The sequence below is a fragment of the Brachyhypopomus gauderio genome, unplaced genomic scaffold (assembly GCF_052324685.1).
Source record: "Brachyhypopomus gauderio isolate BG-103 unplaced genomic scaffold, BGAUD_0.2 sc67, whole genome shotgun sequence".
Classification (NCBI taxonomy): domain Eukaryota; kingdom Metazoa; phylum Chordata; class Actinopteri; order Gymnotiformes; family Hypopomidae; genus Brachyhypopomus; species Brachyhypopomus gauderio.
The window spans coordinates 1,094,834-1,113,064 of NW_027506888.1; the positions used below are offsets into that span (position 1 = coordinate 1,094,834).

General features: G+C 39.0%; 1 protein-coding gene across 1 annotated transcript in view; it reads left to right on the plus strand.

Moving 5' to 3' along the window:
* Positions 1 to 18,231, plus strand: part of LOC143490841 (complement C3-like) — a 159,887-nt gene that overhangs the window by 87,890 nt on the left and 53,766 nt on the right. The window contains exons 12-19 of the mRNA XM_076989351.1: positions 960 to 1,106; positions 4,266 to 4,457; positions 4,575 to 4,766; positions 7,917 to 8,069; positions 8,191 to 8,320; positions 8,666 to 8,737; positions 8,995 to 9,189; positions 14,289 to 14,406. Of these exons, the coding sequence (XP_076845466.1) occupies positions 960 to 1,106; positions 4,266 to 4,457; positions 4,575 to 4,766; positions 7,917 to 8,069; positions 8,191 to 8,320; positions 8,666 to 8,737; positions 8,995 to 9,189; positions 14,289 to 14,406 (1,199 nt within the window). The remainder of the gene's footprint in view (positions 1 to 959; positions 1,107 to 4,265; positions 4,458 to 4,574; positions 4,767 to 7,916; positions 8,070 to 8,190; positions 8,321 to 8,665; positions 8,738 to 8,994; positions 9,190 to 14,288; positions 14,407 to 18,231) is intronic.

Consider the following 18,231-nt stretch of genomic DNA (forward strand, 5'->3'; position numbering starts at 1 on the left):
TGAGCTTGACGATTGACACACTCACGGCGTCTTGAAACAGCTGTCAATCACACTGAACAGTACACGCTCACGGCGCATCATAACACCAGTAGAACACACTAAACAGTACACGCTCACGGCGTGCTGACACGGTTTAACACACAACGAATGTCACGTTAAAGACGAGCACCAAACGATACAAACACACACACTATATACACGTAGCCTAACAAGCAACGCGTGAAACGCGTTAGTCTATCGAGACAAGTGAACACACACACACACACGGACGTACATACAAAGACACGGAGAACATTAACACACGCTCGAAGGGAGGGGTTCGGGGCTGTAGCGTGACAATGTCTTGTTCGTTAATGAAATGTTTTGAAATTTGTGTTTTTAGGCCCAATGGTCAAACTATTATATTAAGATGTACAATTTACAGTTATTTATTATCGTATTTTGCACATTTTCAGTCAAAAAAAATGTTCTATTGATGCCAAAGGATATACAAGACATTTTGAAAAAAAACATGGCATGGATTTATTGCGTTTTGCGAAAAAACGAATTGTTTTTTAAAAATAAATCTTTAAATATTAAAATCTTGATTTGATTTTTTTGTGTTTTTTTAACCTTAGTATGGTATTTGATAGTTTGAAACAGAAAACAGTGGTTTTTAGCCTACCACTTTCTTGCTAAAGAAAATACATTTTTACTCAAATTGATCAAAATGGATTTATAGCGTTTTTGAACCAAACTCTTCATGTTATTTATGTATTATGTGGATGATTATTAAGTTTTTAATTTTGGAAATCAATTAGATAATTATTTTATAATTATGATCATAATATTGTTATCATTATTGAATACATTTCTTGAGTAATTCTAAATGAAAACTCAGTATTAACCACATTATATTTTTTACTGTTATTTATTTATATATTCAGTGATTGTCACATCTGACTCTTGTTGTGTAACAGGTATATGTGACAAACCCTGACAGGACGCCAGCAGAAGACATTGAAATTTCGGCGACCCCAGGCAATTTGAAAACCAAGACAGGTCCGAATGGAGTGGCCCAGTTCACCATCAACACACCGCAAGCCAGTACAAGTCTAAGCTTTACTGTAAGATTCACTTTACAAACTTACTTGGAATTTCTTAGCTGGTCTGTGATATAATGACATGTTACAAGCATAAACTAAAAGGCTGAAGGTTGCAAACATGACGGACCCTAATCTTGATGATTTCTCTTCATGAACAATGTTTAAGGCTAAATGACAAATGTATATGCTACACTTTCATGATTGTAAAGGAAAACCTGATTAGCTTTAGATAATATTTAGATAATATTTTTCTTTATAAAAATCTGCATATTTCATTTTTAAAATATTTTATAAACTAATACACAGCACAACAATGGCAGGACACAGAAATATATTACTTTGAGAATCCTTAATATACAAATTCTGTAGTATATAGTAAGAAAGTACAGAATCTACACTATATTGCCAAAAGTATTTGCTCACCCATCCAAATGATCAGAATCAGGTGTCCAATCACTTCCATGGCCACAGGTGTACAACATTTACATTTATGGCATTTGGCAGACGCCCTTATCCAGAGCGACTTACATTTTTATCTCATTTTTATACAAGTGAGCAATTGAGGGTTAAGGGCCTTGCTCATGGGCACCTCAGTTATGGCCTCAGGTCTGGGGATCAAACCCACGACCCTCTGGTCACAAGACCAGTTCCCTAACCACCAGGCCATGACTGCCCCATAAAATTAAGGACCTAGGCATGCAGACTGTTTATACAAACATTTGTGAAAGAATGGGTCACTCTCAGGCAGTGGCGTGCACAGACATTTTGGGGGGCAAGTGCTGGGGGGGGGGTGAAGGGCACTTTTTAGCGCACGTGGAACACTTCATTATAAAAAAAATTACAAGCACATGTTGAATGAAATTTGACTTTTATTTGTCACATTCTCTAAACGTGAGTTTTCAATGGAAAAAAGTCACGCAGCCAACTGATATAATTTATATCCAATATACAGCCATGTCCTTCAGTTAACTTCTGTTTACCCTCCACTGTCTGCAGGCCTTGTTGCATATATTTTGCAATTGCAATTAGTAAATCAATATAGGCCTACAATTAAGACAGTAAAAGACCGTAAAGTACGAGAAGGAGTTATAGGCTACTGAGTGTTGTCATTACATGAATGCAGATGGGCATTTTTCACAGGTAATGGGGAACTTCCCGTTTCTTCTTTCACAAACGAACGTGTTAATTTATGTTGCCTAACAAAACCTATACAACAGAAAACTTTCAGCTTAATACATAGATTTGCAAACTCTACCTTAATTATTTGTATGTGGTCATCCTCACGTTATCCATCATTGATTTGGGCTAGAGCGACTAGTTTATCAGGTGACCAGTCGGCTAAAAATGCTTAGTTTGGTGCTGTATGAGACATTTTACTGCACAAGAAAATGATTTCACGTTGGGCTTAGAGGGCAAACAATACGATTTTACTTGATGTGTATGTGATCTGGCTGGTGGGGCACGGGAGAAGAAGTCTATCTGACCGTGTGTGTTGTGCTGAAGACGCTTCCTTCCACTCGCTGAAGTGAACTGCTGCTGCAGCGCATCTGGTGTTAAAGGAAGAGAGAGGTCGGGTGTGTGCGAGGTGGTGGCGCATTTCAGGGCATTGTTTTTAATCGCTCAGGTTTTCAAAAGATCATTTCAAACCGACCTCAGTAAAATGAAATAATAATAAAAAAAAAAAAATTAAAAAAAAACGAAGTTTCAAAAGGGCACTTTCGTTGATAAAGGGCAGAGTTGGTGGTGCTTTAGCATCACCTGATGTCTATGTGTGCACGCCACTGCTCTCAGGAGCTCAGTGAATTCCAACGTGGAACTTTGATAGGATGCCACTTCTGCAACAAATCCAGTCGTGAAACTCCAAAAAAACTCTAAAAATTCCACAGTCAACTCTCTGGATTATAACTGTCTGTATTATAGCTGAATTATAAGAAAATGAAAGTGTTTGGGAACGACAGCCACTCAGCCACAAAGGGGTAGGTCATGTTAACTGACAGAGTGGGGTCAGTGGGTGCATAAAGTGAAGTGCATAGTGCGAAGAGGTCACTAACTTTCTGCAGGGTCAGTCATTACAGACATCCAAACTTCATGTGGCCTTCAGATTAACTTAAGAACAGTGCACAGAGAGCTTCAGGTAATATGTTTCTATGGTCGAGCAGCCACATCCAATCCATATATCACCAACTGTAATGCAAAGCATTGGTTGCAGTGGTGTAAAGCATGCCAAGACTGGACTCTAAAGCAGTGGAGATGTGTTCTCTAGTGTGACTATTCGTGCTTCTCCTTCTGGCAATCTAATGGACGTGTCTGGGTTTGGCAGTTGCCAGGAGAACGGTACTTGTCTGACTGCATTGTGCCAAGTGTAAAGTTTGGTGGAGGGGGGATTATGGTGTGGGGTTGTTTTTCAGGAGCTGGGCTTGGCCCCTTAGTTCCAGTGAAAGGAACTCTGAATGCTTCAGCATATCAAGACATTTTGGACAATTCCATGCTCCCAACTTTGTGGGAACAGTTTGGAGCTGGCCCCTTCCTCTTCCAACATGACTGTGCACCAGTACACAATGCAAGGTCCATAAAGACATGGATGGCAGAGTTTGGTGTGGATGAACTTGATTGGCCTGCACAAAGTCCTGACCTCAACCCGATAGAACACCTTTGAGATTAATTAGATCGGAGACTGAGAGCCAGGCCTCCTTGTCCAACATCATTTGTGACCTCACAAATGTGCTTCTGGAAGAATGGTCAAAAATCCCCATAAACACACTCCTAAACCTTGTGGACAGCCTTCCCAGAAGAGTTGAAGAGGTGAACCAATGTCATATTGAACCTATGTATTAGGAATGGGGTCACTTAAGCTCGTATGTGAGTCAAGGAAGGTGAGCAAATAACTTTGGCAATGTATTGTATATTTTCTTGGGAAAAAATATTTTTTATTTATGTATACCATGTAAATCTTATTGATTCCTGCCTTTTATTGTTTAATACTAACATCTCAACTCAGTTTGATTTGTGGCTTCTATTGTAATTAGATGGTAAGAGCATGAAGCAGGAGCACATACATGCAGACTACACTCTCTACTACATGCAGACTACTACTAGAGTTCTTCTGATAGAGCACCAGCACCCTTCCTTACACACTTGAAACCTTGTGATAAATGTTCAGTTCAATTTGTTCTTCCAAAGGTGAAAACAGAAGTTGAGAGACTCACGAATGAAAGGCAAGCGAAGAAAACAATGACGGCCAAAGCTTACATTTCCGTCTCCGAACACTACCTACATTTAGACATACCTAGTGGGGAGCTAAAGCTGGGCAGTTCCTTCCACATAAAGCTGCATTTCGGAAGCAGGGGAGGAAATGAAGTCGTCACCTTATTGGTGAGTAATGCCCAGACATGCTCAGATGTTCTCTTCAGGAGCGATTGATCATGACTGATGATGTGCTTTTGCTGCTGAGGATTACATCATGCCACCTTTCCTCCCTTTGTAAACTAGATCCTAAGTAAAGGGCAAATCGTACATGCCCAGAGTGAAGCGAGGAATGGGAGCACCGTGTTTGCTGTGCCGATCGACATCACCAAGGAGATGCTCCCCTCGTTTCGGGTTGTGGCGTTTTATCGTGTTGGATCCTCTGAGATTGTGTCCGACTCAGTCTGGGTTGACTTAAAGGACTCTTGCATGGGAACGGTAAAACAAAAAAATTTGTTTCCTCTTATAATGAACTGCAATAAAGAAAAAACTGAGACGACAGTACAGCTTTAGAAACGCAATAAACAATAATATATGTACTAGATAACTTCTTAAGCAAAATAAGGTTCCACAGCTCCGTGTTCCTCGGAAGCGGAATATTTAAATGACACGCACAATGGCATCAGAGGAATGATTTTAAACTAGCTAGCGGTGGTATGCTAATGCTAGCTAGCATCGCCACAGTGGGCAGAAATGATCATAGTTAAGCCCGCCCAACTAAGAGGGAAGATATGATTGGTCCATTTTACTGTCATTTGAAACTGGTATTGCGCTGAATTATAACTGTCCTCTGTAACCTATAACCTCTGTAAATGAACAGCGGGACCACCAATCACCAACATTCTGCGGAGGCATCACAGTCCTGATAGTGGGAGACACAGGCTTACAGGCTTCCACTTAACTTAACCCCTCAAATTCCAACACAAATTGAATAGACACGGTTGAATCATTTGCTTATATTTTTGTAATTGTTTAGATGTCGATTGTCAAACTGTAAGTAGATAAAATAAAATGGGATAATTATATATATATATATATATATATATATATATATATATATATATATATTAGGGGTGGGACGTGATTTAAAAAATGTATCGAATTAATCGGAAGCTTTGTAATTAATTAATCGAAATTAATCGCATTTTAATCGCATTTCAGTATTTAACATGAGAAATATTAATTTAAGTTTGAATGATGAATGAATCAATGAACATAATCATAAACTTCAACATCTTGTTTATTTTTCCACCAGTCTACTACACAGACCAATAGATGAGTGCAGAAAACAGAGCAAACAGTTTTCAGAACACTGGAAATTCTAACCAAAAATGTTGTTTAATTTTGGGAGTTTTGCTCAGGATATTGGAAGAATTGAAGTAAATCAGAAGATGTTTTTAATAGGGTTGTCCCGATCCGATATTTGGATCGGATCGGCCGCCGATATTAGCAAAAAATGCGTATCGGTATCGGATCGGCAGACACGAGAAAATGCCGATCCAGACTCCCGATCCAGTTTTTTTAAGTCCGATCCCGGTTTTCCTGCGCACCCATTTAGATAATCCATTCCAGTTTTTGCTAGTGAGAGTAAAATCCGGTCCGCATTTTCCAGCACACCTTCAGCACACGAGCGTAGTTTCTGCCCCAATTTAGCTCCGTGGCATCTCGGACCGCCGTGTAAATTTGAAGTTATCGGTCAGTTGTGTGGGATTATTTTACCTTAAAGGATGACAAAGACGAAGAGGTAGAGTGCAACATATGCCACAGTAAAGTCAAGCGTTGTGGTAAAGCTGTAAGAACTTTTAATACCACCAATCTAATCAAGTATTTAGCGAAATACCACCATAAACAACATGACGAGTTTCTAATGAAAACCGAAGACAAAAAGAAAGGTCCTACACAACTAACACTGGCAGAAACGTTTGAATTGAAGGGAGTGTATAGATGGGGATGGAGCAGCAAAGTGTGGAGTAGCAGGCATTTTGCTTTTAATTAGTTTACGATATGTGCACGGATTTTTTTTTAAGCTTTGGTTTACACTTGTTCAAGAGCACTGATGGATGTTAATGTTAATAATAGACTATTTTCCACTCAGGTTGTGTGTTTTTTTTTTAAATATAATTTACAATATTATTTGCACTTGTGGCTTTTTAATCCTTGGTTTACTGATGCTATTTCTGTTTGTTATTTAATATTTTGTCTATTTTGAGTTTATTAATTGCTAAATAAACAGGTCAGTTTCTCCTTACCAACCATTGTGTATTATTCAAACACACCTAATTCAGCTGGCTACTTGTTATCAAGAGTAAAACGCTTTTCAACATGAGTTTGACAACAAAGTAAGTTGGCTAAATAACTTTAATACATGCTCGGATAGGCCGGTATCGGCCGATATCGGTATCGGATCGGAAGTGCAAATAAATATCGGTATCGGATCGGAAGTTCAAAAAGCTGGATCGGGACATCCCTAGTTTTTAATACCATTTGGTATATGATGGTATATTTTTCTTTAATTTCCCAGGCCTCTGCCACAGGCATCTCCATAGTGCCTAGAAGTGTCTTCTGCATGCTCAAAGCAAATGACTGGATCTTCCATTCATCCATCATCTATAATATGAGCTGTCACACCAAGATAATTCTTACTGTTACTAACAGAGGTCCAGTGATCCCCAGTCAGAGCCACATTTGTGGCGCTCTTCACAATAACCTGTTTTACTTCCCTTTCCTCATCATACAGCTGCTGGATTTTCTTCGACATTGTCTTTCTGGACGGTAGTTCGTAACTTGCAACAGTTGACGCAATGTGCAGGGCTTCTTGTAAGCCTTTATTTTCGACCACAGAGAGCGAACAACACTGCAAATAATGTGACGCGTCATGTATAAACGCGTGCGGAGTCGCGCGCTACGGTCACTCGCGAAAGTTTAATCCAGTCTTAATTAAGTTTAATCCAGTCTTAATGGTCCAATGAAGGTAATTTAAAAACCAGGACATTTTCTCATGAATATTCATTTCTTTTGTCCATATCAAGGCATTATAGGGAGTTTCACCACAAACAAAGAACAAAAATAATAATACCACTTTTGCAGACCCCATGGTCTTCAAACATTGTTCACATAGTATAATAAAGGAACAAGATACCAGAATATCAAGGCTTGCAGATCTCCATTTAATCAACAACTAAATTATGTATTTTGGTCTCACAGATTCATTCAGAACTACAAATAAGCACAATAAGAAATCATTAACTTTCCTGTCAGCAGTGAACATGAGGAAAAAGGGAACAACAGAAGGGAACAGAAGGGTCTATAGGCAGATGAGATTTGTTATCGCATTTGGACTCAGTAGGAGTCTTGGTGAACTACTCTCCTCCTCTGACTCCATCTCCTCCTCCGAGGAGAAGCAGCTCACCAAAAAAGTCTATAACAACAAATAAATATAGCAACACACTTTCTCCTCTGAGCTAGTCTCCATTTTACTAGTTATTTATTATCGAGTTGGATGGAGTTGATTTGTTTACATTTAATAAAATGAATGCAAGAAAGATGTTGTAGTCTTGTGTAACACATCTGCCCTTCTGTCACATGAAGCTTGAAGTTACAAAGGAGACAACTGACTCATATGAGCCTACTGATGAGATGAAGATAAAAATCACAGGGAATCCTAAGGCACATGTGAGCCTGGTAGCTGTGGATAAAGGCATCTACGTCCTCAACAAGAAGAACAGACTAACACAGAGCAAGGTCAGTAATTAGAAGCAAGCCTTGAAATCATCATTGTTGGTGTATGATTTCATGGTGAGTGAGACACACGGAATGAGAAATTTCATACTTGTTGAAATACTTACTGGGGTTTCACAATAAGATCTGGGACACTATTGAGGAGCACGATGTAGCCTGCACAGCTGGAAGTGGTAAAGACAGCATGGGGGTTTTCTACGACGCAGGTCTGCTGTTCATCTCAAACTCTGCAGGAAGCACCACAGACAGAAGAGGTATGGTATAGGGCAGTAGGACCCCCACTGGGCCACAGTGGTACTGGTACGGGGCCATTGACCAAACGTTTTTCTATTTTCAATTTTGCAAAGTAAAAATCATTCCAACATACACAGATATTTCAACAAAGGAAATTTCAAATGTGACAGTTATGTAACTTGTTTTCAAAACTAAAATGTTTACATTGAGCTCCTTGATTGGTCTGACATGGTACAGCTAGTCAAGTTAGTGCGTTGCTAAGTGAATATTTATTATGAGTCATGAGCTTTACAGGTCATGGTTCAATTATAAAACCCATTTAATTTTCTTATTTTTTAAATCTACTTTTCTTGGCACTGGTAAAGATTTCTCTTGTGGTCCTGTACAAACAAGACGGCGAAGGGATGTCACTGTATCACAGCTCAGAAGAACACTGGGTGAGTGTAACTGATCATTTGAATGGTGGGGATTTTCCCAATTCTGATTCCAGTGTGTCTCTTGCTCTAAAATGCCTGATTCAAGTTGATAATGGATTCAACAGTGATACACAAATACAATGAAGTGCAAGAAACCCTGGCAAATGTGTAACTGATCTGAACTTACTTTGGACTGAAAAATGACCATCAACATTGACTAAAATCTGTCTCGTTTAGTTTGTACATGAATATTTACTTGCTGTTGACTACATATGCAGTGGAAGCTTATAATGAGACACTGAAGCAATGCTGTGTGGATGGGATGGTGGAGAACCTGCTGGGCTACACCTGTGAGCGGAGAGCGGAATATGTGGAGGACGGACCAGAGTGCCGTGAAGCCTTCCTCCACTGCTGTAGTAAGCTGGCTAACCTCAAGGCAGAGGTAGTCCAAGAGGAGCTGCACCTTGCCAGAAGTAAGGCTCATCTGCAGCAACACTTACATCAGTGAAACTCTCAAAGACCTTAAGGTAAAATGTAAATATTGATGTGTATTTAAAACACTTTACCCTCTCAGTGCTTATATATATATATATATATATATATATATATATATATATATATATATATATATATATATATATATATATATATATATATATTAGGGGTGGGCATAGATAATTTTTTTTAATCTAGATTAATCTCACTGAAATCTTGAAATTAATCTAGATTAATCTAGATTAATCTATATTAAAATGGCTCATATGCGTGCTACCCAAGCAATGACTAAAAGTCAGTTTTTGAGATAGGGTTTCTTAATACAGAGGGTACATTAGACCAGGGGCTCGTCTCCTGTTTCCAAATGCATCAATGACTGCTTGAGGAAGCTGTTCTACTTTGATACTTGAAGAAAAAATACATGCTCAATAAAATGTAGGCTACTCGTGTTCAATGGTTTATTCAGTTAAACATGAATTTGTAAGCCTACATACTGTACATTAAAAGGGGTTGATAACATGTTTATTCAGCTAAACATGATATTTGAAATGTAAGCCAACATTTAGTACATTTAACCTCACGGACGTAATTTGTAATTACGTAATTTTTTTCAAAGGCCGGTTTTGGTCCTCTGCAGTTTTAACAGTTAAAAAGAAATATTTCAATAGCGACGAATCTAGCGCCAGGACCATGCAGAAACGACCGCTCCGAGCTCCGCTCTGTTAACACTTTACGTTCCTAAAAATGAATTTTCCATGAAGCAAACCTGGCGACTTCGTGGCTGCATCCATGTGTGTGTATATATATATATATATATATATATATATATATATATATATATATATATATATATATGTATATATACACTGCTCAAAACAAATTCACAAACAATTCACAGGTTGGAAAACTCGTTCTCGCCCCTACTGTGCAATTTGGTTAGGAATACAGCCGAGCTAAACTATCAAGTTGAAAGTCATCATCATAGTTTGCTTACCCATTTTGACCCAGTTCCCAATCCAACTTTAAGAATAGATTAACGGCGATAATTTTTATATTGCCCGATAAGAGTATCAAATTAACGACCGCCGTTAACGGCCCACCACTAATATATATATATATATATATATATATATATATATATATATATATATATATATATATATACACAGTGGGGAAAATAAGTATTTAGTCAGTCACCAATTGTGCAAGTTCTCCCACTTAAAAAGATGAGAGAGGCCGGTAATTGACATCATAGGTAGACCTCAACTATGAGAGACAAAATGTGAAAAAAAAATTGAGAAAATCATTTTGTCTGACTTTTAAAGAATTGATTTGCAAATAATGGTGGAAAATAAGTATTTGGTCAATAACAAAGTTTCATCTCAATACTTTGTTGTATATCCTCTGTTGGCAATGACAGAGGTCAAACGTTTTCTGTAAGTCTTCACAAGGTTGGCACACACTGTTGCTGGTATGTTGGCCCATTCCTCCATGCAGATCTCCTCACGTTTCATCTTCATTGCCCTTGCTGATGGAAGGAGGTTTGCACCCAAAATCTCACAATACATGGCCCCATTCATTCTTTCATGTACACGGACCAGTCGTCCTGGTCCCTTTGCAGAGAAACAGCCCCAAAGCATGATGTTGCCACCCCCATGCTTGACAGTTGGTATGGTGTTCTTTGGATGCAACTCAGCATTCACTGTCCTCCAAACATGACGAGTTGTGTTTTTACCAAATAGTTCTACTTTGGTTTCATCTGACCATATGACATTCTCCCAATACTCTTCTGGAACATCCAAATGCTCTCTAGCAAACTTCAGACGTGCTTGGCTTAAGCAGGGGGACACGTCTGGCACTGCAAGATCTGAGTCCCTGGCATTGTAGTGTGTTGCTGATGGTAGCTTTTGTAACGTTGGTCCCAGCTTTCTGCAGGTCATTCACTAGATCCCCCCTTGTGGTTCTGGGATTTTTCCTCACCGTTCTTGTGATCATTTTGACCCCACGGGCTGAGATCTTGCTTGGAGCCCCAGATCGAGGGAGATTAGTAGTGGTCTTGTAGGTCTTCCATTTTCTGATTATTGCTCCCACAGTAGATTTCTTCACACCAAGCTGCTTGCCTATTGCAGATTCAGTCTTCCCAGCCTACAATTCGGTTTCTGGTGTCCTCCGACAGCTCTTTCGTCTTCACCATAGTGGAGTTTGGAGTGTGACTGTTTGAGGTTGTGGGCAGGTGTCTTTTATACTGTTAACGACTTCAAATAGGTGCCATTAATACAGGTAATGAGTGGGGGAAAGAGGAGCCTCTTAAAAAAGAAGTTACAGGTCTGTGACAGCCAGAAATCTTGCTTGTTTGTAGGTGACCAAATACTTATTTTCCTCCATTATTTGCAAATAAATTCTTTAAAAATCAGACAAAATGATTTTCAAAATTTTTTTTCACATTTTGTCTCTCATAGTTGAGGTCTACCTATGATGTCAATTACCGGCCTCTCTCATCTTTTTAAGTGGGAGAACTTGCACAATTGGTGACTGACTAAATACTTATTTTCCCCACTGTGTATATATATATATAATATAATATATATTATATTATAATATATATTATATTATACCCCTAATATATAATATAATATATATATAAATATTAGGGGTGGGACGCGATTAAAAAAATTAATCGAATTAATTACAAGCGTTGTAATTAATTAATCGAAATTAATCGCATTTTAATCGCATTTCAATATTTAACATGAGAAATATTAATTTAAGTTTGAATGATGAATGAATCAATGAACATAAGCATAAACTTCAACATCTTGTTTATTTTTCCACCAGTCTACTACACAGACCAATAGATGAGTGCAGAAAACAAAAGCAAACAGTTTTCAGAACACTGGAAATTCTGACCAAAATGTTTAATTTTGGGAGCTTTGCTCATGATATTGGAAGAATAAGAAGAAGTGAAGTAAATCAGATGTTTTTTAATAGCATTTTAGATGGTAGACTTTTTCTTTAATTTCCCAGGCCTCTGCCACAGGCATAAAGTCCTCTACACAGGCATCTCCATAGTGCCTAGTGATCTTCTGCATGCTTAAAGCAAATGACTGGATCTTTCATTCGTCATCTATAATATGAGCTGTCACACCAAGATAATTCTTGTTGCTAACAGAGGTCCAGTGATCCCCAGTCAGAGCCACATTTGAGCACTCTTCACAATAACCAAATACTGTGATGGGTAAAGTATTGTAATGATCCTTAAGGGATTGTTGGGTTACTGTTTCTTTAAGTTAAGTTGTGTGTGCGAGTGGAAAAGTGCGCGAGGAGCGAGAATGAGAGAGAAGATTCGTTATTTTTCTTGAGTGAGTTCACTTGTATTAATGTTGAAATAAAAGAGACGAGTTGTCAACAGTAAACTGTCCTGGTAATTTAACCAACGTTACATATATAATTAGGGATGCACCGAAAATTCGGCCATCGAAATACTTTCATCACCGAAACAACACGGCCGAAACAATGTGTTGTGATGACGCAAGCAAAAATCGCCACCTGCATGCGCTTATTTGGATAAAGCTAGCAAAAATGGTGATGGCGCCAAGGCAAAGGACATTACACCAAAAATTATGGAACTCGTTGCCTTAGACGATCAGCCGTTCTCTGTCGTAGGGATTTCGTAGGCTAATAGAGCACATTGAGCCCCGTTATGTTTTGCCGAGCAGACGATTGTTTACCTGAGCTGTTTAAAATTGTTGCAACTCAACACGTTTTTATGAGAGAATTTATATTTATCTTTCAGGCCAGTCAGTTATAATTAAATTTAACTCGTATAAAATACATATATTTATCCTCTCAGATAAAAACGGTCTGCAAGCGAGTTAAATTTAATTAGTGGTCGGCCGTTGTCAGCGTTATCGCCGTTAACGGCCCACCACTAATTTTATTTTATAATATGCATTACTGTAATGCAGTGGTTCCCAAAGTGGGGGGCGCGCCCCCTAGGTGGGGCGCGGAGCTATTGCAGGGGGGGCGCGGAGCTTGAAAGTAAAACGTGCACATGTGTCAATATTAGGGATGCACCGATTAATATCTGAAACAATTCTAGATCATGTATTGGGGACAATGTGACCGATCCATAAAAACAGATCTATTCAGTCTAATTCTATGCTTGTATTGCTTGCTTTTTGGAGTTAGTTCAACCTTAATACTCGCGCTGGTGGTATTCCACTTAGTCCGTTTATTTGCTGGTTGACCAAAATAAACCTGGGCTCCAGCAATACTTCACTGTTCATACATGAACTGGTGAGTTGTCCAAAGCTCATTTAATGCGTTATTTACAGAAATAAAATAAAGAGCAGTGGTCTGACTCGGTCTACGGCAGAAAGCTAAAATAACAACAATATTCCATACGCGCGCTCAACTCGCTCCCTTAAAGAGACAGTTCTGGCCGTTACATGCTTTGTGCTCTGCGTGATGTCTGCGCTTGCAAACTAGCCGCATATGTATTGCTGTTTCTCTTATTTCATCTCCTTATTTATTTTAAATTATATTTAGAATTCTTGAACCATTTAAAAGGTTTCTTGAAGTTTATTTTTTCATGTTTGACCAAAGTTGTGAACCTATTGTTTTTGTAAGTTTTCAACACATACCTAGTCAATGTGTTGACTGGGGGGGGGCGCAAAAATATTCTCATCTACTAAAGGGGGGCACGGCAGAAAAAGTTTGGGAACCACTGCTGTAATGTCAGTGCTAAATAAATATTTTCAAATCAAATTTTGTAGTTGATTTATTCTTTGAATAGCAATGCCTTGATTTTAGTGAGGTTAGTAGCCATAAATCCAATGTTACTAATAATTGGCATAATGTAGGCTATTTCGGTGTTTCGGTTTTCGGCTTTCGGCCTTGGTTTCCTCATTTTCGGTTTTCGGTTTCGGCTAAGAATTTTCATTTCGGTGCATCCCTAATATATATATATATATTATACACACATACACACACTATTTTACATTTACAAAAAAAAAATTTAGTAGCAAATGATAAAATAAAAATAGAACATACTAAACCTTTTCTTCTTTTTTAAAAGATGAGGTCTTTGAACTTGATCCTGATGGTTTTGAAGAAGAAACGTCACGTTCAGTCTTCCCTGAGAGTTGGATGATGGATGATATACAGCTTCCTGCCTGCACAGATAATAAAAAATGGTCAGTGGAGTCTTTAACCAGTAGGAATGAGAAAATGAATGAGGAAAAGAGGCTGATGACTGATATTCAGTAAATATTCAGTATATTTGGAATTGGGTGGCAGTGCAGTGAAAAAAAGCCCTCTGCTCATTCCAGTAGCTACTAACATACTTGCACTCTGCATAGTGCAACTTGCAAGCTAACATACTCACACAGTGCATAGTACAACTTACACGCAGACATATTCAAGTAGAGCATACTCTATTTGATGTACTCAAATAGTACATGCTCAAATAGTGCAACTGCTTACTAAATTTTCCATGGATGTTAAGCATATTTTCCATTACCACAACACACCAGTGTTTCTAACTCCAATTACATCAGTGGGACACAGCTGTAACTCGAAGTTTTACTTTCACATTATCCACATGTTGGTAAGATGAAGTTCACCTTATAGACATCCACCTAACAAAACTATTAGGGTTAATGGTCTTGCAAATGTTGCAGCAAGTAACCATTAACATTCTTGAAAATTACATTTAATACATGTACAAGAAATAGTTAACAGAAAATTACTGTCATCATTCAGTGTGTGTCTTGGTTGGCCCTCCAGATATGCAAACAGTGAGGAAAATAATTAATTGAACACCCTTCAACTTTGTAAGTTCTCCCACTTAGAAATCATAAAGGGTTTATGTGCATAAAAACCACTCCGAAGCATGATGGGATAGTGGGACAGTAGGGATAGTGTTTGGGAAATGGCACTCATCATTCTTTGTCCTCCAAACACAGCGAGTGGAATTAAGACCAAAAAGTTCTATTTTGGTCTCATATGACCACAGAACTTTCTCCCATGACTCCTCTGGCTCATCCAAATGGTCATGAGCAAACTTAAGACAAGCCTGGACGTGTGCTGATTTCAGCAGGGGAACTTTCCGTGCCATGCATGACTTTTAAACTATGATGTTTTAGTGTATTACAGTAACCTTGGAAACAGAGGTGCCATCTCTGTTCAGTTCATTGACCAGCTCCTCCCATGTAGTTTTGGGCTGATTACTCACCTTTCTTAGGATCGTTACTATGTCACGAGGTGAGATCTTGCATGGAGCCCCAGTCTGAGGGAGAGTGACAGTCATGTTTAGCTTCTTGCATTCTCTAATAATTGCTCCAAAAGTTGATTTTTTTCAACAAGCTGCTTGACAATTGCACCGTAGCCCTTTTCAGCCTTGTGAAGGTCTACAATTTTGTCTCTGGAGTCTTTGAACAGCTCTTAGCCAGGGGTGCTCATTACGTCGAAGGAAGTGTCGGTCGATCGCGAAGGAATGTGCGTAGATCGCGTCACATAAAATAGTAGTAGATGAATCGCACATCTGCACTGACGGTTGTATTTTGATTGACATTCACGGCAGCCAATCTGCAATCCACTCAACAAATTACGTTCGCCCCCCCCCCCCCCCCCCCCCGCTCAACAAATTACGCTCGCCACCCCCCCCGCTCAACAAATTACGTTCGCCGACACCCCGGTAGATCTCTTTCTGACTTGGTCATCTTATAAGTAGCTCGCAAGCTGAAAACTGTGGGCACCCCTGGTCTTAGCCATCTTAGTAGTAGTAGGACAGGTGTCTTAATCAATCAAAATGTATTTATATAGCGCTTATTTATATAGCGCCAACAGTTGTTGTCACAAAGCAGCTTTACAAGTGTTCGAGTCCAAGCCCCCAGTGAGCAAGCCAAGGGCGACAGTGGCAAGGAAAAACTTTGAGAGGAACCAAGACTCAGGGGGGAAGCCATGCTCCTCTGGCCGATGCCGGTCACCATAACAACAAAATCTCATCTTGGTGTGTATTTATATGCATGAGTTCCCTATGTAATTCCTATTCAGTCCTAAACGTCTTGATGATTGGTAATAGTAGACAGAGCAGGGCAGAATTCGGGGCGGTGAGAGGGTCCAGGGCAGTGGGATTTTCCTTCATCAACACTGGTTAGTCAGGCAGTGTGTTGATCCTTCATCATAGCTGGTTGAGCAGGAGGTGGCTGGCCCAGGATGGATCTCAGGAAAAGCTCATCTCTCCTCGTCTCAGTATTTCTTGGGTAGGCGGGCAGCCATATGGAAAAATAAAACAGGGAAAATTAGCTCTGTATGGGATAATGTGCGGGTGACCACGTGCAGTGTCAGGATGACAGCACCAGCACCCCAGTTTACCATAAAACCCTTTGCCCATGAACCACTGGATGTGTACCTGATCTATGGGAGCACCTTAATTACCAAACGCTAAACTAAATAAGTAAGTTTTCAACCTAGACTTAAAGATTAAGACTGTCAGAATCCTGGACACATTCTGGAAGTTTATTCCATAGCTGGGGGGCCTTATAAGAAAAGGCTCTTCCACCTGCTGTTACCTTATTAATTGTTGAAACTAATAAGAGGCCAGCACCCTGTGATATTAGTGGACGTGGGGGTTCATAATAGGAAATAAGTTCCTGGAGGTAATCAGGAGCAAGCCCATGGAGTGCTTTATAAGTCAGTAGAAGAATTCAAATATCAATACGGAATTTAACTGGGAGCCAATGCAGGGCTGATAGGACTGGCCTGATATGATCGAATTTTCTAGTTCTAGTCAGAACTCTGGCTGCGGCATTTTGAACTATTTGAAGTTTATTTAGATTCCTATATGAGCATCCTGACAGTAATGAGTTACAGTAGTCTAATCTGGAGCTCACAAAGGCGTGTACCAATTTTTGGCTACTGAGCCAGATTTTTGGCTACTGAGCCAAGTGTAATGGGGTAATCTGCGAGATTTAACATTAGATCTGGTATTTTCTGTCTTGCAGCCTTTGGACCCAGAAGAAGAAGAACTTCTGTTTTGTCCCCATTAAGTTAGAGGAAGTTTAGCGACATCCAGCATTTAACATCTCTTACACGGGCCTCAATTGTTCCTAAACTGAGTTTGTCATCAGGTTTGGCTGATATGTAAAGTGTGAGTGTCATCTGCATAGCAGTGAAAGTTGTTTATAACTATGCCCAATGATAGCATATATATTGTAAATAATAGTGGTCCTAAGATAAATGATATGTCTGAAATGGGTGTATAATTAGATGTACAGTTGGATCAAGATTTGGTCTCTTGATCAAAGGTTTAATGACAGCATTTGGATTTGGGCATGTGACCTATTGTAATGGATGAGTTAACTTAAGTCACAACTGGTAATACCTCTTTTAGTAATTTTGAGGGAACTTTTGGGTCTAGTGTGCAGGTAATACAATTTAATGATGAAATTATTTTCTCGAATTTTGATTGTGGGAGTGGATGAAAAGCTTCAAGCTTTCCTCCTAATGTAAAATTTTGTTCAATATCGACCACACCAGATGACAGACCAGTTCCTATGAAAGGTTTTATATTTTGTCTAATATTCTCTATTTTATTATCAAATAAATCAATAAAGACATTATTAGTGCGGTTTCCTGGAATCTGAGGTTCAGCTCCTGCTTGATTTTTTGTAAGTTTAGGAATAGTACTAAAAAGAAATCTAGGATTGTTTTTATTATTCTCAATCAGTGAGGGTAAGTATGCTGAGCGTGCTTTAGTGAGTGCCCTTTGGTATTCAATAAGGCTATCCTTCCAGGTACAGTGGAATACTTCCAGCTTAGTAGATCGCCATTTCCAAAGTTTTGAGTTTGGTCAGTGTACCACAGGGCAAGCTTTTTAGATCTAACCTTTTTATATTTGAATAGAGCTATTATATCTAGAGCTGATCTGCAGATATTCTCTAAGCAGTCGGTTAGACTATCTAACTCCTCTGGATCCGTTGGCGAGTAGACTAAAGCAGTTAAATCAGGAAGGGTTT